General features: G+C 66.1%; 2 protein-coding genes across 4 annotated transcripts; both read left to right on the plus strand.

Moving 5' to 3' along the window:
- Positions 1-328: 328 nt before the first annotated feature.
- On the plus strand, positions 329-16,660 carry WDR90 (WD repeat domain 90). 2 transcript variants are annotated; one of them, XM_047713246.1, is made up of 42 exons: positions 329-539; positions 916-1,007; positions 1,157-1,333; positions 1,423-1,549; positions 1,695-1,865; positions 2,109-2,223; positions 2,311-2,378; positions 2,716-2,801; positions 2,906-3,115; positions 3,523-3,591; positions 4,165-4,275; positions 4,360-4,505; positions 4,578-4,635; positions 5,064-5,182; positions 5,304-5,447; positions 5,532-5,662; positions 5,736-5,852; positions 6,078-6,313; positions 6,492-6,628; positions 6,829-6,962; positions 7,364-7,494; positions 7,848-8,009; positions 8,203-8,331; positions 8,595-8,725; positions 8,803-8,843; positions 8,973-9,104; positions 9,224-9,406; positions 9,746-9,843; positions 10,455-10,557; positions 10,841-10,962; positions 11,136-11,295; positions 11,392-11,582; positions 11,671-11,839; positions 11,933-12,044; positions 12,191-12,362; positions 14,544-14,666; positions 14,816-14,990; positions 15,086-15,216; positions 15,326-15,469; positions 15,544-15,663; positions 15,749-15,833; positions 16,275-16,660. In XM_047713246.1, the coding sequence occupies exons 1-42, from the start codon at positions 530-532 to the stop codon at positions 16,472-16,474; spliced, it is 5,472 nt and encodes a 1,823-aa protein (XP_047569202.1). In that variant the 5' UTR covers positions 329-529; the 3' UTR covers positions 16,475-16,660. The 2 variants fall into 2 exon arrangements, with proteins under 2 accessions (XP_047569202.1, XP_047569203.1); XM_047713247.1 differs by having other exon boundaries at positions 1,423-1,531; positions 16,275-16,642.
- A 221-nt stretch (positions 16,661-16,881) lies between these two features.
- RHOT2 (ras homolog family member T2) lies at positions 16,882-22,163 on the plus strand. Of its 2 annotated transcripts, none has more exons than XM_047713257.1 (19): positions 16,882-17,038; positions 17,126-17,184; positions 17,261-17,342; positions 17,437-17,480; positions 18,200-18,253; positions 18,650-18,702; positions 18,777-18,885; positions 19,049-19,150; positions 19,232-19,330; positions 19,431-19,539; positions 19,627-19,747; positions 19,964-20,048; positions 20,132-20,274; positions 20,360-20,460; positions 20,545-20,675; positions 20,758-20,838; positions 20,950-21,072; positions 21,159-21,361; positions 21,619-22,163. In XM_047713257.1, the coding sequence occupies exons 1-19, from the start codon at positions 17,002-17,004 to the stop codon at positions 21,743-21,745; spliced, it is 1,863 nt and encodes a 620-aa protein (XP_047569213.1). In that variant the 5' UTR covers positions 16,882-17,001; the 3' UTR covers positions 21,746-22,163. The 2 variants fall into 2 exon arrangements, with proteins under 2 accessions (XP_047569213.1, XP_047569212.1); XM_047713256.1 differs by having other exon boundaries at positions 16,898-17,038; positions 17,131-17,184.
- The last annotated feature ends 27 nt before the right edge of the window (positions 22,164-22,190 follow it).

Here is a 22,190-nt window from a genome sequence, read left to right on the forward strand (position 1 = left end):
GGGACACCGCTTTGCCTCTCCGGTGGGTGGCACTGCCTGCGGACCGGAGTGGGGCACGTCAGGTGTGGGCGCTAGAGGGCTGCAGGCCGTAGGGTGGAGCCCAGCGGGCTGTCGGGGGTGTGGGCAGCCGCTGTCAAACGCACTCCCATGAACACCGGTGCGTGTCCTTCCCCATACACACCGGGCCCCCGAGCGCCGCGCACGTGCCTAGTCCCCACCGCGGCCGTGCTAGGGCATCGCCACAGGGGGCTGGCCTGGGAGTGGCCGCAGAGGCTCCGGGCCGCGACACCGCCCACCGCGGACCCAGCCCGCGTCCTGCCCCGCCGCTGTCACGCGACCCGGCTCTGCGCGCGCCGCGGTCACGTGGCCAACGCCGCGCCGTCGCGCGGCCAACCCCGTCGCGGTCACGTGGCGTCGTGCGCAGGGCGGCGGGCGTGGCGCCGTTGCCAGGCGGCCGTTGCTAAGCGCGCGCTGCGTGCCCTGCGTGGAGCGCGCGGCGGCGGAGGCGGGAAGTTCGAGCGGCTACGCCATGGCGAAAGGTACCGGCGCGCTGGGGGCCCGGGCCGGGGGGCCGGGGGCAGGGTGTCGGTGCGGGAGGGGGCGGGAACGGGGCCCGGGGCGGCGAGGGCCGGGGGCGGGTCCGCGGCGCGGTGGAGACCGGGGGTCCGCGGCTCGGGGCGGGAGGTCGTCCGCGCTGCGGAGGCCGTGGTCGGCGGGAGGACGCGGGATGGCGCACAGTATCGCTGTCGCCGCGCGGAGATGGGGGCGGGTGGAGCGCAGGCCCAGGGTTTGGCCCCTCCCTGGGAGGTGTGGAGCCCGGCCGCGTCGCGACGCCCCTTCTCGCCGGCGGGGGTCTGGCATCTGGGGACGCGCTTTCACGCCCGCGGGGGTCCTCACACCTTCCTGGCTCCCCAGTGTGGCAGCACCCGTTCCTCAACGTCTTCAGACACTTCCAGGTGGGCGAGTGGAAGCGGTCCACTAAGGAGGGCGATGTGGCTCCTGTGACCGTAAGTGGGCCCCGGGGGCCAGCAGCAGCCGTCGGGACCCCGTCTGAGCCCTCCCGCGAAACCGTTAGAACCACCCGAGGGTCACGCCGGTGGTGCCCTTCGTGGCGTCCCTGGGTGGACCGAGCTGCCTCCCCGTTCTCTGTCTTCAGGATAAGACTCTGAAGTGCACCGTGTACCGCATCCGGGGTCCTGTCTCTGCCAGCAGTTACATCCAGCTCCCCAGAACCAGCACCCAGTCTTTGGGGCTGACGGGCCGGTACCTGTACGTGCTCTTCAAGCCCCTGCCAGCCAAGCACTTCGTCATCCACCTGGATGTGGCCACCGAGGTGCAGAGCTTGGGGGAGTGGGGTCGGTGGGGGTGGGGTGCACGCTCGCAGCCGCTCTCGTCTTCTCATGGTCGTGCTGTGCCCTGCAGGACAGCCAGGTCATCCGTGTGTCCTTCTCTAACCTCTTCAAGGAGCTCAAGTCTACGGCCACATGGCTGCAGTTTCCCTTCATCTGCGAGGCTGGGTTTTCTTTAAAAGGTGATGCCGAAATGGGGCGTGAGTGGGGGCAGTAGCCCTGGAGAGGTGGCCTGAGAGCAGAGAGGGAGGTGGGGGGCATGCCGTGCTTGGGGCTGGCCAAGTACAGAGTGCCGTGGGCTGGCTGGTGAGACTGTGGGCGCTGATCTTGGCTCACGCTCTCCAGAGCCGGCCGGTGTCGCTCCCTCTGGTACCCGGTGGACATACCTACAGCTGGACTTGAGGGACGTCCTGCTCCTGTACCTGAACCGGCGCTACGGCCACCTCAAGAGCGTCAGGCTGTGTGCTAGTCTGCTGGTGAAGACTCTCTACACCAGCGACCTGTGCTTTGACCCTGGTGAGTGCCGTGCTGATGCCCCCGGCCTGCTCCTGCTCTCCTCCTCAGCAGAAGGGGCTGACAGCCGGGCCCACGACAGAAACGCGTGTGCTGTGCCATCTTGGAGCCCCCCAGCAACCGAGGCACCTGTCGGGGGCAGGGGGTGTTTGTGGCTGGGCTGGTGGCGTCTGGTGTCGAGACTCGCCTGGGCTGGAAGAGGGAGCTGGGTGGGCCTCCTTCCTGGACCGGCTCTGTCCTCTGTAGCTGTCAGCACTGCTGAGGCGCGGCGGGCGAAGCTGCCTGTCGTACCTGTACCGAGAGAAATGGCATTCCCGGTGCCAAAGGGGGAGAGCTGGTATGACCACTATGTCCACATCCGGTGAGCGGCTCCGCCCGTCCTGCGGGAGGCCGGCGAAGGGATGGCGGGCTGGTCGCTGGACGCTGACTTTCCTTCCACCCTGTCAAGGTTTCCCAGAGACAGCTTCAGAGTGTCCTCCGAGCCGGCTCAGGAGAGCTCTTCTCCTCTTGAGGCAGGTGGGCCTGTGAGGGCAGCAGGGATTGGGCTCCGGCCTGCAGGGGCGTGGAGTTCTGCGGGAGGGGGTGTTGATACTGGGGGTGGCGACCCTGGCAGGGGGTACCCACAGGGCCCAGGGCTCGCCTCGAGGCTGGCCTGAGATGCCGGCTCCGTGTGGGAGGTGTAGGTGCTTGGTGTTCTCAGCCTTTCCAGCTAGGAGGGCGTTCTGGGGCCCGGGGCAGAAGACTGGCCTGCGGCTGTGGCTTGGCAGGAGTGGGTGAGGCCCTGGGACCGTGCTTTCCCCAGGCCTTTGTACCCTCTGCTGAGCGGCTCCTGTGGCCTCTGGCTGTATTCCAGACTCCCTGGGGCGCGCGCCGCAGGTTCTCTCTCACCCAGTGGCTTTCGGCGATCCCCTCCAGGACCGCGTGCCCTCTGTGGTGCAGGTGTGGCCCCGTAGCCGTGAGTGCCCCTGCGTCCTTGGGGGCGGGGCTGGAGGGTGGCAGCCTCAGGGTGCTGACAGGCCCTTGTGCCCCTGCTGTCTTGTCAGGCCCCCACGGAGCCCAGGCCCCTTCCAGAGGTCAGCGTGTTCTGTGAGCGCTCAGAGCTCCCCAGCGTGAATGGCCCCAGTGACCGTAGCCAAGAGCCCTCAGCCAGGCCGGAGGTCACTGACAAGCATGCAGCCGGCGGGGGTGTTCACGTGCCCGCTCCTGAGCGGACCGTGGTGCCTGTGGCCCCAGAGGGTGTGGCCGTGCACGAGGTCAGTGCCTACCCCGGGGAAGGTGAGAGGTAAGCCATTTCACCAACGTGGGTGAGGCCTAGATGAGGTGGGGAAGGTCTGCTGGGTCTCTGAAACCTGTCGTTATCCAGCCTTCCCACGGAAAGCAGCACGGGCAGGAGGTGGCTTTGGACGAGAGTCTCTTCCCACAAAGGGTCTGGAGGCACCAGGTGATCCGTGGAGGCCTTGGGCTGCAGGCAGGGGCCGGAGCTGGGCTCCCCAAAGGGTCTGGCACTGAGGCCAGGTCCTGGCTTCCTGCCCCGATGCAGCTGGCAGAAACCCCCGGGGCTATGTTGCTTCTGGGAGGGAGGAGCCAGCATGGGCTGCTGGGGCCCCAGGGGGCAGGAGCCTCACCTGCTGGGGTCTCAGTGCAAGTTTGCCTGTTTCAGAGCCTTCTCCCGGATCCCGTCCTGAGGCTCAAGGGAGTCATCGGCTTTGGGGGCCACACCACCAAATGGGTGAGGGGTCCCGTGCTCTTGCTGGGTCGCGTGAGTGTCAGTCACACAGAGGGGGCAGTGGGAAAAGCTTGTGTTTCCCCAGTGTGGTTACGTGGACGTCTAAGCGTCCTCAGGGTGTGGAGTCCCTCCCCCCACCCCCCCACCCCTCGGATTCCCGGCCCTGCCTGAGCTCTGCGTTCGCTCGGCGGAAGTGCGGGGGTCCCATCCCGGTGTCTGTTCCTTCTGTCCCGAGCGCAGGCCGCGTGACCACGGGCCCAGGTGCGAGAGCTTCCCTAGACCTGAGAGCCCGAATGTGTCCTGTGAGGCTCTGATGCTTGTCTGGTGTGCGGGGCTGGTGTGGGCACCGGTTTTGGGTCTGTGGCCTTGTGCTTGCCGGGTTCTTCTAGACGCCGTCTCAGTGTCTGTGGGTCTTGGTGTTTCTCTACCTCGACTCCGGAGTTTCTAATACCACAGACAGGGTTTGGGGACATCCTGCATGAATGTATACGCTCCTGACACGGGGGGATTGTGCTGGGATTGGGGCAGGCGGAGGCTGAGCAGCCCGGGACGTCTGGGTCTGGCCCCTGTGCACAGGCCCTGTGGACCAAGGACGGCGCTGCTGTGGTGTATCCCTGCCACGCGGCCATCGTCGTCCTGCGCCTCGACACCCGGGAGCAGCGCTGCTTCCTTGGCCACACGGACAAGGTGGGCACCCCCCGCCATCCCAGGGGAGGTGCATGCCTGCGGGCCCAGTGCAGTCCCATCCCCTCAACGTGCCGCCTCCTCCAGGTTTCTGCTCTGGCTCTGGATGGGAGCGGTTTGCTGCTGGCCTCGGCCCAGGCCAGGCCTCCCAGCATGCTACGCCTCTGGGACTTCCAGTCCGGGGAGTGCCTGTCCCTGTTCCAGAGCCCAGCCCATGCCCTCTGTTCCCTCAGGTGGGCATGGGGCCTCGGCAAGGGGAGGGGGGCCAGCCCCAGCCACGCTCACTGCTTCCATTCTGTCTGCAGCTTCTCCGACAGTGGGGCGCTGCTCTGCGGCGTCGGCAGGGACCGCCACGGGAGGACGGTAACAGGCCCGGGTCGGGGGGCTGGGGTGGCCGTGCCAGGCTGCAGGCAGAGTCCAGGCACTTAGCAAGCAAAGCTCCCCTGCCGAGCCCCCTGGCCCATGTGCCCCGTGTGGTGCCCCGTGCTCTCAGGCCCACGCTCAGAGTCGGTGCTCTGCCTGCTCTCTCCACGGGCCGCGTTTGGCGTGTCCGCCTTCCTGAGGTCGGGTGTGTCGGAAGCATCCCGTGTTTCAGCACAGGCCCGTCTCTGCTTGGAGCTTGGGGTTCTCTCTGTTCCCACAGATGTGCCCAGCCTCGAGTGTAGAAGTCCAGGGGTACACTTACGATTCTGGCCACCGAGCACTCTTGCGTGGAAAAGGAGAGCTGAGGCCTGGGGGAGGCTGAGCAGGGTGGGGGTGGGCTGCGGGCACTCAGTACGGGCCTCTTGCAGGTGGTGCTGGCCTGGGGCACAGCCCGGGTGGGACGAGGCGGTGAGGCAGTTCTTCTGGCAAAGGCGCACACTGGGGTTGACATCCAGGCATTTGACATGGCCTCCTTTGACGAAAGCAGGTGACAGTGCTGTCCCTGCACTGCAGGAATGAGACCTTGGTGGCCCGTGGGCCCAGATGGGGGCGGAGCCTGCTGCTCCCTGGGTTGGGGCCTCTCATAGCATCACATTTCTACCTTGCAGGATGGCATCGTGCGGGCAGGGCAGTGTGCGGCTGTGGCGGCTGCGAAGGGGGGAGCTGCGTTCCTGCCCTGTGGACTTGGGGGAGCACCGTGTGCTGGAGTTGACCGGTCTGGCCTTCGGACAGGCGCAGGATGGCCATATGCTGTGAGTCCTGCCCTCACTCCCGTGACTGGTTGGGTCTCCTTCGTACTTGTCCCTTCAGCCCTCACCTGTCACCTCCCGGAGCAGCTACGTGTGCAGTCGTAGCGGCCACATCTTGGAGATCGACCCCCAGCGCATGGCTGTGCGGCGCGCACGCCGGCTCCTGCCTGCACAGCCCCCTGACGGCCCCGTCTCACAGAAGCAGATGTTCAGCTCGGGTAGGTGGGTCTTCTGCTACATGGGTGGGGGGAGCTGTGCTGATGCTGTGGGCTGACCCTGCCCACCCCCTAGGCCCTGGCATTTCCATCAGCAGCCTCAGCGTGTCCCAGGCCATATGCGCCGTGGGCTCTGAGGACGGTTACCTGCGCCTCTGGCCGCTGGACTTATCCTCTGTGCTTCTGGAGGCAGGTGGGACCACAAAGCCGTTCCGGCGTCGGAGCTGCCGTGGGAGGGCCGTGTCCCTGGGTCATCCCCTGGCTAGACTTCAGCCCAGGATTTTGGGGGGGGGGGGGTTGAGTCTTGAGGCCAGGAGTGGTGGTCATCAGGGAGCCTGCCTGTCCTGGCCCGCAGACAGGTGGGTTTGCCTCTGTGGTGGTGGGGGCCCGGGAGCTCACTGAGTCACACTGTGTGCAGAGCACGAGGGCCCAGTCACTTCGGTGTGCATCAGCCCCGACGGTCAGCGTGTGCTGTCCGCCACATCCTCCGGCCTCCTGGGCTTCCTGGATGTCCCGTCCCGGGAGTACAACGTGCTGGTTCGCTCCCACACCGCTCCGGTGCTGGCCCTGGCCACCGAGGGCAGCCGTGGCCAGCTCGCCACAGTGTCCCAGGACCACACTGTCCGCGTCTGGGACCTGGTGACCTTGCAGCAGGTGGGGTGCGGCCAGAAGGGTGCCATGGCAGAGGGAGGGCCCGAGGGCCAGTGGGTGGGGTGCAGGCAGGCGTGGAGCCTTGGGGAAGCCCCTGGGGCCACCTGGAGAGATGGGCTCTCAGGCTCTTGAAGCCCATGTAGCCCCGTCCCTGCCCGGCCTCATGGACCCCGCCCTTCAGCTTTATGACTTGAGGTCCCCTGAGGAGGCCCCGTGTACCGTCACCTTCCACCCCACGCGGCCAGCCTTGTTCTGCGGCTTCAGCAGTGGGGCCGTCCGCTCCTTCAGCCTGGAGGCTGCTGAGGTGCTGGTGGAGCAGGTGGGTGCCCGTTGGCTCCGGCCCCACAGACCCCTGAGGCGGAAGCGGAGGTGGGACATGGGCCGCGGGGCTGGGCAGGGAAGGGCCATGCACAGATGCCCCAGCCCTCTGCTGCCCCTGGGGAGCTAAGTCAGGGGCAGCTGAGAGAGGTGGGGGTGGTGCGGCTCGGGGCCAGGGCAGCGGCTGTCCCTGTGTGGTGCAGGTGTCACCGAGGACCCGTCACCGGTCTGGCCACCAGCCCCGACGGCAGCCTCCTGTTCAGCTCTTGCTCCTCGGGCACCTTGGCCCAGTACCAGTGCATCAGCGCCCCATGCCGCGTCTTGCGTGTGGCAGGTCAGGCCCCCACGCTGCCCCTTCCAGCCTCCTGACCACGTCCTTGTCCCGTCCCCGTGGGGCGGGGCTGGCCCACTGCCCGCAGCTCCCGGGTTAGCATGGTTTTAGAACTTAGCGCCCCCAGCATGAAAGGTCAGTGAAGGTCTGTGCCAGCCCTGCCGCGGGAGGAGGCGAATGGCCTGAGCACTGGGTGGGGGTCGGGTCATCCGAGCATGTGTGTTCCCTTTTGTGGCTACTTGGTAGTAACTTGGGCCAGCGGGTGGTCCTTTGGCGGCTGGCCGTGGTCCAGGAAGAACCCCAGCTGGTCCAGCTGTGGCTCATGCCCACTGGTGTCCGTTCCCACAGTTGGGGGTAGGTCTGGGTCCCCCCCAGTTGACCCTGTGCCCCCACGCTGCCGGCAGCTAATGTGGTGTGCCGGGACGCCCACCCGACCCCCAACGCCCTGGCAGTTAGCGGGGATGGCCGCCTGCTTGCCTTCGTGGGCCCCTCCAAGTATGTGGTGACTGTCATGAACGCATCCTGCCTAGAGGAGGTGAGCGAGCTGGAGTCTTCTGTGTGTCCATGCTGCCCTGGCCAGCACACCCTGCATGTGTCCCCCGCCGGGGACATGTGGCTCTTCTGGTCCCTCCAGGGTGGAGGGTGGTAGGGAAGGACAGGGCCTCTCCTTGGGCCTGGGTGGAGAGCGAGGGAGTCGAGGGGACAGGTGGGAGGTCACGCTGACCCCGAGAGGGTCTGACCCTTGCTGCCTGGACTCAGAATGTGTAAGCCGCAGGTGGCAGGACTGCCAAGCGGGTGCCTGAGGCGACTGCCTTTCTGTGCTCGTGCTCCGGGGGTGCACGCTCTGCCTGGAAGCCGGGCCAGGGGCAACTTGCTGCCCTCCCCTAGCTGCTGCGAATCGATATCAGCGCCCTGGACCCGGCTAGCAGCTTCCTGGACTCGGCCGTGGCCATCTGCTTTGGCCCCGGACCTCCTAGCCACCTGCTGGTGTCCACGATCTCTCACACAGTCACGGTGCTGGATACCGCGTCGGGCCGCGTGGTCCGGGAGGTGAGCCCGGGGCTGTGCTCAGCCTGTGATCTCCTCCCTCCACACTCCAGCTCTAGTGCTTGCAGGGCTGCAAGGAGGGTGGCCCCGGGCCACCTGCTGCTCCTTGCAAGTGGCATTTCTCACGAAGGGAGACTTCCCGTTGGGGGGCCTGTGATTTCTGGTCTGTCCTCACCGACCAGAGCGTCTCTTGCAGCTGCCAGGCGTCCGCGCTGTGGCCTGCCCCTCCCTGGCGCTCAGCAGGGGCGCAGGCTTCTTGCTGATGGCCGCCGACCGGGCCATCAAGGTGTGGGACTACGTGACGAAGTCCTGCCCCAGCTGCCAGGTGGGGGCCCAGGCAGGTGCCCGGTAGCTGGGTGGGAGGGAGGGCGGACGAGACCCCCCTGCTCCCCAGTGCCTGGTGGGGCCTGCAGCCCCTGAGAGCCGCCTCTTCCCACCCCTGTCTGGCGGCTCAGGGGCCTCGCAGCCAGGCCTGCAGGATACGTCGTCATCCTGCAGCGGGAAGCAGTACTCCCGCCCGGTGCTGAGGGACCGTGGCGCCGTAGCTGTGCTTCCAGGGTCTCTGTGTGTGACTGCCGTTGCCCCCAGGTGTATATTGGCCACTCAGAGCCCGTACACGCCGTGGGCTTCAGCCCTGACCAGCAGCAGCTTCTCAGCGTGGGGGATGCCATCTTCCTCTGGGACATTCTGGGTCCCCCAGAGAGGTCACCCTCAGGAAGGCAAGTGCCTGCCCTGGAGCTGCGTCTGCCGGCCTTCTGCTACCCTCTTCCTACCTGGTCTCTCGTTGCCTCTGCAGTGCTGGAGACTCGCCTGCGGCCGCCCCAACCTACAAGGCTAGTGAGTGGCCCCACCACAGGGGCAGGCTTTGTGGTCATCTCTGTGGGTGGCATAGCGCCCCTTCCTTTCCTGGGGTTCCTAGTGCAGAACTGGGGGTGTGTGGCCCAGGCTGGCTTCTTTTGTGTCCAGGCCTGGACGCAAGGCAGCTGGAGGACACGGTGTGTGGGGCCAATGGGCTCCCCTGGCAGCAGGTGTCCGAGCCGTCCCCAGCATCCCCGCTGCAGCCGGGTGTCTGTGTGGCGTCCCTCAAGGGTGACAACGGTAGGGCGGAGAGCCCCAGAGGGACTGTCGAGTGCATCTCTGCTCCAGGTCGGGGCGGGGCGGGGAGGTAGCAGAGTTCTGTCCCTTCCTCTCACTGCTCCCTTCCGCCTTCTCCCCAGGTGCCTCCTCCTTGTCCGATGAAGAAGGAGTCTCTGAGGAGAGCCACAGCCCTGCGTGGCTCCGTCAGGCCTCGTGCCTGCCCATGCTGGTGAAGGAGGCCAGCAGGGCTGGAGATGGGGTCTGGGGGGCTCCAGGGGGCCCCTGGGGCCTCAGCATGGGTCCCCACCCCCATAGCTGGTCCAGTAAGCAGAAGAGGGGCAGCAGGATGGGGTGGGGATACTCGTGACAGACCACGGTCTTGCGTGGGCTCCAGGTGGCCTGAGGGAGGCCCAGCTGCCGGACGGGCTGAGGTTTACTCTGTGAGACAAGCTCTGTTCGCTGCGGGGCAAGTAGGCTCGTCCGAGGCCCCAGCTGGGCCGGGCTGGCTGTGGGGTGTGGCCTGCCTGACCCCCCCACCCCCGGGTCTGCTGTGGGTCAGACACGTGTCCTGCCCAGCGGTGCCTGGTGACTGTGTGCAGGGAGGGGTCTCTGAGGGGTCGTGGGTGCTTTGACGTTTCGAGGTCTCTTCCTTCCCTGGTCAGGTGCTCGCAGCGTCAGGAAAGCTCAGGTCCACCCCTCTGCTCGCCCAGACTGCTACAGGCACTTCCTGGTACGCTATAAGACCCCCCTGCTGGCCAAGGTCAGTTGGGGTCGGGGGCGTCATTGCAGGCCCTTTCACAAGCAGACGCCCTACGGGCCCAGAGGTGGGGGTGGCACGGCCCGGTAGTTTCCCAGAGTGTCCTTTTTCCCCGGGGAAACTCGGTTTCCTGGGGTCTCCCTGGGGTGGCTTCCAAAGCTCACAGCTTTGGTGACATGGCTTTGATGTAGATCTTGGTGACAGGTCCCCTGCAGGTGACTCCTCCACCCTGTGCCTGCACTCTGGCTTGGCTGGCCAGGGCTCTGGCTGTCCTGAAGATGTCCACAGTGGCCCCGGGTGGTGTCCTGATGAGCCCTCCCTTTTGGCCCTGGCTCCTTCCCATTTCCTCATCCTGTGCCCGTGCCCTCCCCAAGGTCTGCCCTGGGCCTTGCTGCCCTGCCCAGCCTCCCTAGATGCCAGGTGCCTCCCACTCGCGCTCTGCCGGCCTCTCGTGTGGGTTCTGGGACCTACGTTCCTGCCATTTGTCTCCGTCTGGGAGCCTGCACCTCCCAAGGCTCCATCCCAGGCTCCAGCCTGATCGGGGAGAGGTTGAGCTGGGGGGGGGTGGCTGAGCACCGTGCCGGCACCCCAGTGTCCTGTCCGTGTCTTTGCAGAGTGCCTCTGTGTCCAACACCGGCGTGGAGCGTCTGCTGCTGAAGGTCATCGTGGGCTACAACGGGAACGGGCGCTCCAACGTGGTCTGGAAGCCGGATACAGGTGGGGCCGCCGCGCACCCTGGCTCCCAGCCCAGCCGTGGCAGGGAGGGCCCAGCTCTCTCTGCCCCGGGACAGGCCCAGGGACAGGCCCCGGGGAGAGCCCGTGAGCACTTGCTATCACAGGCGGCTCGGGTGCCCGAGCTGGGATGCCTTTTCCTGGTAGCCTCTTGTGTTCCGGCCCCCGAGTGGCTTTCCTGGCGTGAGCCCCGTGGCTGTGGAAGGAAGCAGGGATGGTGCAGCCCGGGCCCCGCGGCCTGGCTCAGGGGTGCCCTCCCTGCCCACAGGCTTCTTTGCCTACACGTGTGGCTGCTTGGTGGTGGTGGAGGACCTGCATTCTGGCGCCCAGCAGCACTGGCTCGGCCACCCCGAGGAGATCTCCACCCTGGCCCTCAGCCACAGTGCTCAGGTACCAGCCCCGCATCCCGCCTTCTCCACCCAGGGCCGGTCCTTGAGAACCGCAGCCGGCTCTCCCCTCCAGGGCGGGACGAGGGATGCTTTTCCAGCCTTCCCTCCAGCCAGAACGGCAGTGGGACTGTGGCCACTCCGTTCTGGTTGACTAACTGCCCCCCTGCCCGCCAGGTCCTGGCCTCAGCCTCGGGCAGCCGCGGCACTGCCTCCCGCTGCCACATCTGCATCTGGGACGTGCCTGGGGGCTCCTGCCGGCACTTCCTTTCTTACCACAGGACCGCCGTGCAGGCTCTGGCATTTTCGCCAGACGATGAGCTCCTTGTCACACTGGGTCAGTTGGGGTATTGGGAGGACAGTGGTCTCTGGGCTTTGCTGCCTGTCCTGGGACTCCTGGGCAGCTGATGCAGCTACCGTGTGTCTTTGCCAGGGGACTATGGTGACCGCACTCTGGCCCTGTGGAGCACGGCCGCTTATGAGCTCCTGTCCTCCACCCGGCTCCCGGAGCCAGTGCACGGTGTGGCCTTTAATCCTTGGGATGCCGGCGAGCTGGTCTGTGTGGGCCAAGGTGCCATTAGCCTGTGGCTCCTCCAGCGGCACGGGACCGATGTCAGCCTCCAGGTGCCAGGGTTCAGAGGCTGTTCCAGACGACGGGGTCGGGCTGGGCCCCAGGACACTGCTGACCCCCGCTGCCCTCGTGTCCCTTCAGGGACACCGAGTGCCCATCCCCGAGGAGGTGAGGGCGGGTGAGCTGACTTCACTCTGCTACGGGCCTGTACCTCTGCTGTACTGCGGCTCCAACGCCGGCCAGGTCTGTGTCTGGGACACAAGTGCCAGCCGCTGCTTCCTGGCCTGGGAAGCCGACGACGGTGAAATCGGTGGGTGTCCAACAGCGTCCCCACAGCCCCTCCCTGGGACATCTCGTCTGGAGCTCTGGGCACCTGGGGCTCATGCCACCTCCTGCCTCCCAGGAGTGCTGCTGTGTTCGGGTGCACGGCTGGTCAGTGGCAGCAACGCCAGGCGGCTGCGCCTCTGGGCGGTGGGGGCCGTGGCAGAGCTTCGGTGCGAGGGCTCGCGCGCCAGGTGAGCTGCCGGCGGGCCACGGGGCTGGGGGAGGGGGAGGCCAGTGTCCTGTAGCCCGAAGATCAGGACACATCCCCAGAGTCCCAGGTCCCTGGGCCGTGACTCCTGCCACCCTTTCAACCTCCTGCCCCCACCCCCCACCCCAGGTCTAGCTCCGTGTTCATGGAGCATGAGCTGACCTTGGACGGGGCCGTCGTGAGCGCGGTCTTCCACGACAGCATGGACATGGGCGTGGTGGGCACCACAGCAGGCACGCTCTGGTATGTCAGCTGGGCCGAGGGCACCAGCACCCGCCTCATCAGCGGCCATAGGAGCAAGGTGAGGGCATTTCCACCCTGGACAGAGGCAGGGCGGTATGCCACACAGTCTCTGCTCTGCTCCTCCCTTCCCCGGCTTGCTCAAGGGCCAAGACCAGCAGTCCGGTGGGTTTGTGTAAGTGGCCCAGGCAGTCCCCAGATGACGACAGCCTGGAACTGTGTGCTAACCCTGTCCGTACGGGCCTCACATGCGTCCCCACCCGGGCCTTTTGGCCTTCTCTGTCCTTCTTAGTTTGTCTTCTTTTTCTCGTAATTTATTTGTTGGAAAAACGAGCTTCTTTGTCCTGGAACCTCCCACCAGCTCAGCTGGACCTGCCTCTAGGCCCTTATACGTTCCTGGGGTCCGAGAGGGCTGGAGGCCAGGCCAGGGTCTGGTCCAGGGCTGCTCGCCCGTCGGCGCTGTGCTCGTAGAATGGCTCCCTGCTCGGTGGGGCTTGCTGGGGTGCTGCTCGGATCCTGACCAGGAGAGACGGCCTCACGAGCTTGGTTTCTTCCAGGTGGCGCTGAGGCAGGAGTGCAGGATGGGCGGGTCTCTCCCTGCTGGGCTGGGTCTCCCGAGTGCAGGCTTGGTTCCTCGGCCGCCAGCAGGGGTCTGCGAGTTTGCGAGGCTCTGTGCGCACTGCTGGGTGGGAACGTGGGTCCGGCTTCCTCGCGGTCACGGCTTCTCATGATGCCCTTCAAGCCCCATCTTTGGCCAGGGGCAGGTTCTTCGAGTTGGTTCCTGAATCCTTTTCCTTTTTTAAAATCTCTGTTCGTTTGTTCTGATATAATGGTTGTCATCAGAGGAACTTGGATGGGGGAGTGTCGTGTGCTGCTTGTGGATTTTTGGTGGCAGCTCTGTGTTCGGGTACGAGGTACACACTGTAGCCCTTATCCGCTGGGGGGGGTCTGTGGTTTTGTTATCTTCACAGAATTGCACGACGCGTCGCCACAATCCCATTTTGGGGCATTTCCCCTCCCCAAAAGGAAGCTCCTTACCCTTTAAACAACCCGCCCCCCCCCTGCCCTGCCCCAATCCCCCTGCCCAGCCCCTGGGACTCCCTGGCTGACTCTGTTGCTGTGGATTCAGCTGTTCTGGGCATTCCTGTCCGTCCGCCCTCTCTCCACGAGCACGGGGCCCTCCAGGTTGTCTGTAGCACAGCGTGCGTCAGTGCCAGACACGCCTCTGTGTCTGTTCACCTGCTGGCACACGTGCCCTTGGGTCCTACAGCCTTGACCGGGGCTGGTGGTCGCTGGTGACGTCCCTCTCATGTGGAGGGACAAGGTGTCCCAGGGTCCCCTCTGCAGCTCCACCCAGAACCGGACTCGGCTGTTCCTTCTCAGAGTCTGGGGGCCCCTCCTGAGGGAAATGGATGTAGGGGTCGTGGTCCAAGTGCCAGAGGGGCCTGCTGCTGCTCAGCGAGACAGCTTGGTTACTTTTTATTTATTTATTTATTTATTTGACAGACAGAGATCACAAGTAGCCAGAGAGGCGGGGGGTGGGGTGGAAGCAGGCTCCCTGCTGAGCAGAGAGCCTGATGTGGGGCTTGATCCCAGGACTCTGGGATCATGATCTGAGCCAAAGACAGAGGTTTTAACCCACTGAGCCATCCAGGCGCCCCTGGTTACTTTTTTTCCACATGACATGTTAGGAGCTCGCATTTATCCTTGAAATTCACATCCGAGTCTAGGCCATGCTCTTGTCCTTTGTGGGCACGTGGCTTCTGTGTCTCCTGTTTCCTGTGCTCCTGTCTGGGCTGTCTTCCTCCACCTTCTGTGCGCAGCTCTCTGGGGACATGTCCTCACCCATCGTCACATCACCATTTTTTAGGGTCAACCAGAATGGTCCCTTCTGTGCTGTCTTGGCAAGTGAGCTGTCAGGTTCTGTCCCACCCGGGTCTCGTGTGGGGGTACTTGGGACGGAGGCCAGGACGGGTTCTTGAGGCCACGTGGAGGTGGTTGGGGCCAGGCAGGCTTGTGCAGGAGATGGTGCCCTCGTCAGAAAGACCACCTGGGGCGTCCGGCGGGCTCGGTCCGACAAGCGTGCGAGTCTTGCTCTTGGCTGTGAGTTTGAGCCCCACGTCGGGGGAGAGTTAGGTTAAAAAATAGAATCTTTAAAAAACAAAACACCTGGGGCTGCCGTGTCTCCCCTGTGCCTGAGGGCCCCCAGCCTCAGCACAGCCAGCTGGCTGGCTCCTTACAGGTGAACGAGGTGGTCTTCAGCCCCAGCGCATCCCACTGGGCCACATGCAGTGATGACGGGAGTGTGAGGGTGTGGTCCCTGGCCAGTATGGAGCTCCTGATCCAGTTCCAGGTGCTGAACCAGGTACTAGGGGCCCCGAGGGCCGAGCTAGACCCCCTCCTAGCCCTGCCAGGTCTCCGTGTCCTCCCTCAGTGTCTATCCCAGCCTTGGGGCTGGGCCCGCGTTCCCCATGCCCAGGGGAACGCCCGTGTCTTCCTCCTGTCGGCCCCCAGAGCTGCCTCTCTCTGGCTTGGAGCCCCTGCTCCTGTGGACGCCCAGAGCAGCAGCAGGTGGCGGCTGGCTACAGTGACGGCACCCTGCGTGTCTTCAGTGTCACCCGCATTGCCATGGAGCTCAAGATGCACCCCCACCGGGCTGCACTGACAGCCCTGGCCTACTCCGCCGATGGTGAGCAGTGGGGCCCATGGGGCCTCCGTGTGCTCACCCGTCTGGGCTGGGGGCCAGGGGCTCGCAGGGTAACGTTGTGGCCCTGTCTGGCCCAGGTCAGACCATCCTCTCTGGAGACAAGGATGGGCTTGTGGCTGTGAGCTGCCCCCGCACAGGGATGACCCTCCGCGTCCTGAGTGACCACCAGGGCGCTCTCATCTCCACCATCCAGAGCACGAGCAAAGAGGTGAAGCAGCCTCATGAGCCGGCGGGGCCTGGCCTGGGGGGTGTTGGCAGGGGAGGGAGATCGGGTAGGGCAGGGCGGGAGGCACCCACCAGCCCTTCCCCAACCCCAGTATGGAGACTACGGGGCAGAGGGGGCCGACCTGTGGCTGGCTGCCAGCTCAGACCAGCGCATCAGCATCTGGGCCGCCGACTGGCCGCGGGGCTGCTGTGAGCTCGTGGACTGGCTCAGCTCCCCATCGCCCACCCTCATGGAGGTAAGGGTCCTGGGGGCACGGGGGGGGGCGGTGGTGCCTGCCCATCTGACTGCAGTATGTGTGCTCCTCCCCAGGCTCCCAGCCATCCCCCGCCCTGTCTCGTGGCCTTCTGCCCCTGGGACGGGGCGCTGCTGGTGTGCGCGGGCCTCAGCATGCATCCAGAGCTAGTCTTCTACAACCTTCACCAGAAGCAGGCACGTGTACCCCCAGCCCTGTGTGGTCCTGGGAGCCCGAGGACCCCAGGGCTGGGGAAGGGAGGCTCACACTCACTGTCCACAGGTGGTGGAGAGGATCCCGCTGCCGTTCTTTGCCATGTCCCTGAGCCTGTCCCCCAGGGCCCACCTCGTGGCCGTTGGCTTTGCCGGTGAGTCCTGGTGCAGTGGGACGGAGGGGAGCCGAGGGGCTCGCCCGTGCCCCACCTGAGACCGGTCTCACCTCAGTGCCCCAAGTTCCTCATCCCTGTACCGGGGCGAGGACACACGCCCAGGTGCATTGTAGGGTTAGGAGATGAGGGGTGTGAGGTGCTGACTGTGGGACCCAGACCCAGGGCCTCAGCAGAGGGACTCACTGGCCTAGCTTGGGGCCTTGGAAGCTGATGGGCTCCCCATTAGGTTTGGTGCCCCTGGTCCCAGCTGCGGCAGTCCCTAGGGTGTGGAGGACACAGGGCTTTGAGCACACTTTCTTCCAGAGGCCCCAACACTAGGACAGGGCGGGGACCCTGGGCCCCGGGAGCTACACAGTCACGGGGTGTGGTGGGCGCAGCCCTCCGCCTGCCCAGCCCCAGCCCCATGCCGTCTGCCCCCAGAGCGAGTGCTGAGGCTGGTGGACTGTCATTCGGGGGCCGCTTGGGACTTGGCCAGCCATGACGACATGGTGCAGCTGTGCAGGTCTGCCCCGCCCGCCCAGCTGCTCTTCTCAGTGGCCCATGGTGACATCTTGGTGTGGGAAGTCATGGGCCACCTGGCCTCCGAGCAGTCCTTGAGCTCAGGGCCTCCGCCTGACTGAGAAGCGGGGACGTCCAAGGGCCTCCTGCTGAGCCAAGAAGGCCTGGGTCTGTCCACACCAGAGGGCCTGGGATTGTCAGTCATCGAGACCCTGAGCTTATGGAAGGTGCTTGCTGGGCTCTTCACCTGCGGGCTCTCCTAGGTCTCTACCTTGTCAACTTTAAATAAACGTGGGTGTTGCATTGTGGCTTATGGTCAGCTGGTCACTCCAGGCTCCCGCTGCCCTGGCCCTAGCCCGGCCTCCACCAAAGGCTCCGACCTCCTGCTCCCCGTGCAAGGGGTGGGGGTGTGAGGGGTGTGGGGGTCCCGGGGCGGGCCTGCAATACCCAGTGTGTTCGCGCGGTGGCGCTGCCGCATGGCAGGGACGCTCTGGCCCGCTCGGTTCATTCGTGCGGCTCGGCGGGCTGGGGGCCGGAAGTGCGGGCGGGGGCCGGAAGTGCGGGCGGGAGGGGGAGCGCTGTCGGGGTCGGGGTCGGGACCCGAGTCGGGACCGGGGACGGGGTCGAGATCGGGGCCCGTGCAGCCGCCATGAAGCGGGACGTGCGCATCTTGCTCCTGGGCGAGGGTAGGCGCCGGGCTGGGGAGGCGGGCGGGGGTCTCGGGGTCGGGGCGGAGGCCGTGGCCGATGTGCTGACCGCGCCGCCCCGCGCAGCCCAGGTGGGAAAGACGTCGCTGATCCTGTCGCTCGTGGGCGAGGAGTTCCCCGCGGAGGTGAGAGGCGCGCGCGGCCGCAGCCCTCGGTGCGGGTCCCGGGCCTCGGACCGCCCTCACGCCGCGTCCCCTGCAGGTCCCTCCCCGCGCCGAGGAGATCACCATCCCCGCAGACGTCACCCCGGAGAGGGTGCCCACGCATATCGTGGACTACTCAGGTGGAGCCGGCCGGCCGCGCTGTGCCCCGGGGGCGGGGTGGGGGCGGGCTCCCGGCGGGCTCCGCAGCCCCGGTGTCTCCCTCCCTCCCCGCAGAAGCCGAGCAGACGCCAGAGGAGCTCCGGGACGAGATTCACAAGGTGCGCTGTGTCCCGAGGGCTGCGCCCCCGCTGCTGCCTGCCAGGGATTAGGCGAAGGAGCTCAGGGGCCCGAGGCCTCGCTAATCCCGCCACTTGTCTGGTTCCCTGGGCTCGCCCTGCCAGACGCTGGAGAGAAGAGGGACCGTGCCATTGCACGGCTGGCCAGCCGTCTGGCTCTGGGGAGAAGTGACCCCTTACCCAGGCCTGTGCCCTGACTGCCTGTGCCACCATCCCGTAGCCCAGGGCACTGCTTTGAGCTTCTGAACCACAGCAGGTGCCCTGAGTCAGGCTCCAGGTCACCACTGCCCACCTGTTATCAGGAGCACCTGTGCCCGCGCCGAGCGCCCAAGGGGAGCCTCTGCTGCGTCCCGGGGTATCACTGGGCTAGGGCGAAGGCCCCAGCTACCCGGGAGCAGCCTTGTCAATCCTCCCTTGGGTCTTTGTCACTCCGTGCCTGGAATGACATGGGAATGCAGGGCTGCTGCCTGGTGCCCAGTCCCAAGACTGGAGTCCTGGGCCTTGCAGGAGACCCGGCAGACCTGGTGGCTCCGGTGGAGGGGGCGGGAGGACTTGTCAGGAGGAGCAGCTGACGGTGTCTGGGGATCCCTGGCTGTGGCGGGGTGCTGAGGAGGGGTGGGGTTCCAAGGCGTCTGGCCCCAGCAAGGCGGCGTGGAGCCGGAGGCCCGTGCTCACGCTGTGCCTCACCCTCTTTCCCACAGGCAGACGTGGTGTGTATGGTGTACGACGTGTCTGAGGAGGCCACCATTGAGAAGGTGAGGGTGGGAGCGCCTTCTGCGCCGCAGGTCCTTGCCGCTGGCACCCAGCTCTGGGTGTCCTCTGAATAAACTGCAGGCGGACACTCAGCTGACCCAGGGCCTGGGCACGGGGAGCCTTTGGGCTGGAGTTCCTGCGGCCCGCCTCCCCACAGAGCATGTGGGTGGTTACCAGGACTGTGGCAGGGGCTGCCTCGGGCTGCTGACTCCGGATTCCTTGGGGGTGTTTGGGGACTGTTAGGATCAAGTGAGGTCCATCTGCCGACTGTTCTCTCCAAGTGGCCACGTTCCCGGTGTCCAGAACTTTGTTCCTCAGCGGGCCTTGACCTCCCCCAGTCCAGGCAGGAGTTCCAGACAGGGGCTTGCCTGTGCTCATGGCTAGGTCTTGCTTTTCAGATACGAACCAAGTGGATCCCACTGGTGAATGGGGAGACTGATAAGGGCTCCAGGTAACGGGCAGGGCCCAGGTGGGTGGGAGCCACTGGTTCCCCCATCCGCGGTGACCGCTGGCCTCTCCCTGCAGGGTCCCCATCATCCTGGTAGGCAACAAGTCGGATCTGCGGCCAGGGAGCTCGATGGGGGCTGCGCTGCCGGTCATGAACCAGTTCCCTGAGATCGAGACATGCGTGCAGGTGAGCGGGCGGGTAGAGTGTGTGCCCAGGTGCTCTGGCCTCTGCTGCTGGCCTCTGGACACCCCAGGTCTCCTGGGAGACAGCCCGTGCCTGCCTCTTGTCGGGGGGCCCCTTCGAGTTTGGTGGTATTGGTCACGGCTCTGCGTCTCCCCGCGGCCACCAGTGCTCTGCCAAGAACCTGAGGAACATCTCGGAGCTGTTCTACTACGCTCAGAAGGCTGTGCTGCACCCCACAGCCCCGCTCTACGACCCCGAGGCCAAGCAGGTGGGCAGCAGGCTCTGGGGAGGCGGCCAGGCTGGTGGGAGCGGTGGCTCAGGACACGCCCTGAGCCGGCTGTCTCTGCAGCTGAGGCCCGCGTGTGTCCGAGCCCTCACGCGTATCTTCAGACTCTCGGACCAGGATCTGGACCAGGCGCTCAGTGACGAGGAGCTCAACGCCTTCCAGGTGCGGCCCCCCCTCTGCTGGTGCTGCCCATCCCTGGAGGGCACAGCCAAGCCCTTGCTGGGGAAACTGGCCAGCTGACGGCGACTTCCCTCGGGGGCAGAAATCCTGCTTTGGGCACCCGCTGGCCCCTCAGGCCCTGGAGGACGTGAAGACAGTGGTGTGCAAGAACGTGGCCGGAGGCGTGCGGGATGACCGGCTGACCCTGGACGGTGAGTCTGGACGCCCTGCCGTGCCCTGGGAGCAGCAGGGGCCTGTCTGTGCTCGGCGCTACCTGTCGTCTGTCTCTTCTGGGACAGGCTTTCTGTTCTTGAACACGCTGTTCATCCAGCGGGGCCGTCACGAGACCACATGGACCATCCTGCGGCGCTTTGGCTATGGGGACACGCTGGCGCTGACCCCGGACTACCTTGTCCCGCCGTGAGTGGGGGCGGGGCTCCCTGGCTGTGGGGAGCTGGGATGGGACAAAGCGGAGGGCCCCTGCCCCGACGGCATCCTGGCTGCCTTCCTGCCGAGGTGTTTGGCTGAGGGCTGGTGCGGGAGCCTCCCTATGCGGAGACACAGGAGTCATGGGGAGCGTGGTGGGCAAGGGGCTCCCCCGGGACCCGGGAACCGGACTCCCCCGCCTCCCCGCAGGCTCCACGTGCCCCCCGGCTGCAGCACCGAGCTCAATCACTTCGGGTACCAGTTTGTGCAGAGGGTGTTTGAGAAGCACGACCGGGTAAGGGTGTCGTGAGCTCTGCCCTGCACCGCCGCGATCCCGCCCACCTCCGGCCCGTGTCACTGCAGCCCCTCTGCCTGCAGGACCGCGATGGCTGCCTCTCGCCTACAGAGCTGGACAGCTTCTTCAGCGTGTTCCCCGCTGCCCCGTGGGGCCCCCAGCTGCCTCTCGAGGTCTGCACCGAGGCGGGCCGGCTGTCTTTGCATGGGTACCTCTGCCAGTGGACGTGAGTTCAGCCCTCACCCATGGAAACACTGCCCATGCCGGCCGCTCGGCCCTGACCTTGCGCTGCCCGCCCCTCCCACCCTCAGCCTGGTGACCTACGTGGATGTCCGGCGCTGTCTCGAGCACCTTGGCTACTTGGGCTACCCCACACTCTGCGAGCAGGACTCGCAGGCCTACGCCATCTCAGGTGGGTGCCCGCCCTCCCCCCAAGCCCAGCACCCCCTCCTGGTACCCCCCCTTGGTCACTCTGCCCCTGGTTGTCCATCCGCAGTCACTCGTGAGAAGAGGCTGGACCAGGAGAAGGGGCAGACACAGAGGAACGTTCTCTTGTGCAAGGTGGTGGGGGCCCGTGGAGTGGGCAAGTCCGCGTTCCTGCAGGCCTTTCTCGGCCGCAGCCTGGGGGTGAGCATCTGCAGGGGGCCGGTGGGGGCTCTGGGCAGTGTCTGGGCCAGCGAGCTTCAGTCGTCTTCCTTCTCCACACCAGGACACCAGGGAGCCCGCGGAGGGAAGAGCCATCTATGCCATCAACACGGTGCAGGTCAACGGGCAGGAGAAGTACCTGATAGTGAGTGCTGGGGTCCCCGGGACAGACCCTGGGTCCGCGCTGGGGTGTGCTGTGTCACTGTGGCCCAGGGGGCTGGCCCTGCACCCCTCCCTGAGCCCAGCCTTTGTCTAGCTGTGCGAGGCGAGTGCAGACAGCCTGCTGGCCGCTGCGTCCGATGCCACCTGTGACGTGGCCTGCTTGGTGTTCGACGGCAGCGACCCTGGGTCCTTTGCACTATGCGCCAGTGTCTACAAGGCAAGCTCCCCCTGGCACGTCCCTCTGGGGCAGTCCCCACGCCTCGGCCGCCCGGGACGGTCCCCTCACGCAGCCTCTCTCTGCAGCGCCACTACCTGGATGGGCAGACCCCCTGCCTCTTTGTCTCCTCTAAGGCAGACCTGCCTGAAGGCATCTCGCCACCCGGCCTGTCGCCTGCGGAGTTCTGTCGCAGACACCGGCTGCCCGCCCCTGCTCTGTTCTCATGTGTGGGTCCGGCCAAGCCCAGCACTGCTGTGTTCACCCGGCTCGCTGCCATGGCTGCTTTCCCGTGTGTACCCGCACGCGGCCCTGTGGTGGGAGGCCGGGCGCCGTCCCAGGGAACCAGTGGTCCCTGTGGCCCGGAGGGCAGGGCCACTGTAGCGTCGAGGCCAGAGTCACTTGGGTGCGGGGTGGGCCCTGTGCTCGGGGCGTTCGGCTGTGCCCACGTGCACAGAGAGCAGCCCCTGGAGGTGGGGTGGGGGCTCTGACAGCGGGCATCTGGGCAGCACCCCTGGGGCGCCTCCAGCCAGCCTCTCTCTCCTACAGACACCTGGCCCACGGGGAGCTGCACACCACCTCCTTCTGGCTGCGGGTGACACTGGGGGCCATTGGGGCTGCTGTCACTGCTGTCCTCAGCTTCTCACTCTACAGGGCCCTGGCGAAGAGCCGGTGAGGCCACCAGGGTACTGGTGTGGGGGCCACCTGCTCGCGGGGTCTTCCTTCTGTCTCACCTGGGCTTCTGGGGACACTGCCCACTGGCCTGCCTGAGCCCCAAGGACAGGCCCCGCCAGTCCTGGCAGCCTGTGTCCCTACCCAGCTACAGATGCCAGGCACCACCCCGTTGGGGTGTCACATGTTGGAGGGACGGGGCGTCCTGGGGGAGGAAGCAGGAACCCCAGACCCATGTGTTCTCAGGGCTCCGCTCCTTTCTGCACAGCAGCCAGGGGGCGTGAAGGGGGTCAGAAGACCGAACTCTGGGCCAAAGGTGGGGGCTGGGGAACGACGTGGTTGAGCATCTCAGGGCCTCCCTCACTCCTCCCGGAAGACACGAAGTGGGGTCCCCTGATTAAACTTCACTTGTGTCTTTTGCACCTGGGATCCTGCTTTCTGAAGGCGAC

Source organism: Lutra lutra, chromosome 18 (assembly GCF_902655055.1).
Source record: "Lutra lutra chromosome 18, mLutLut1.2, whole genome shotgun sequence".
In the NCBI taxonomy this organism is placed as follows: Eukaryota; Metazoa; Chordata; class Mammalia; order Carnivora; family Mustelidae; genus Lutra; species Lutra lutra.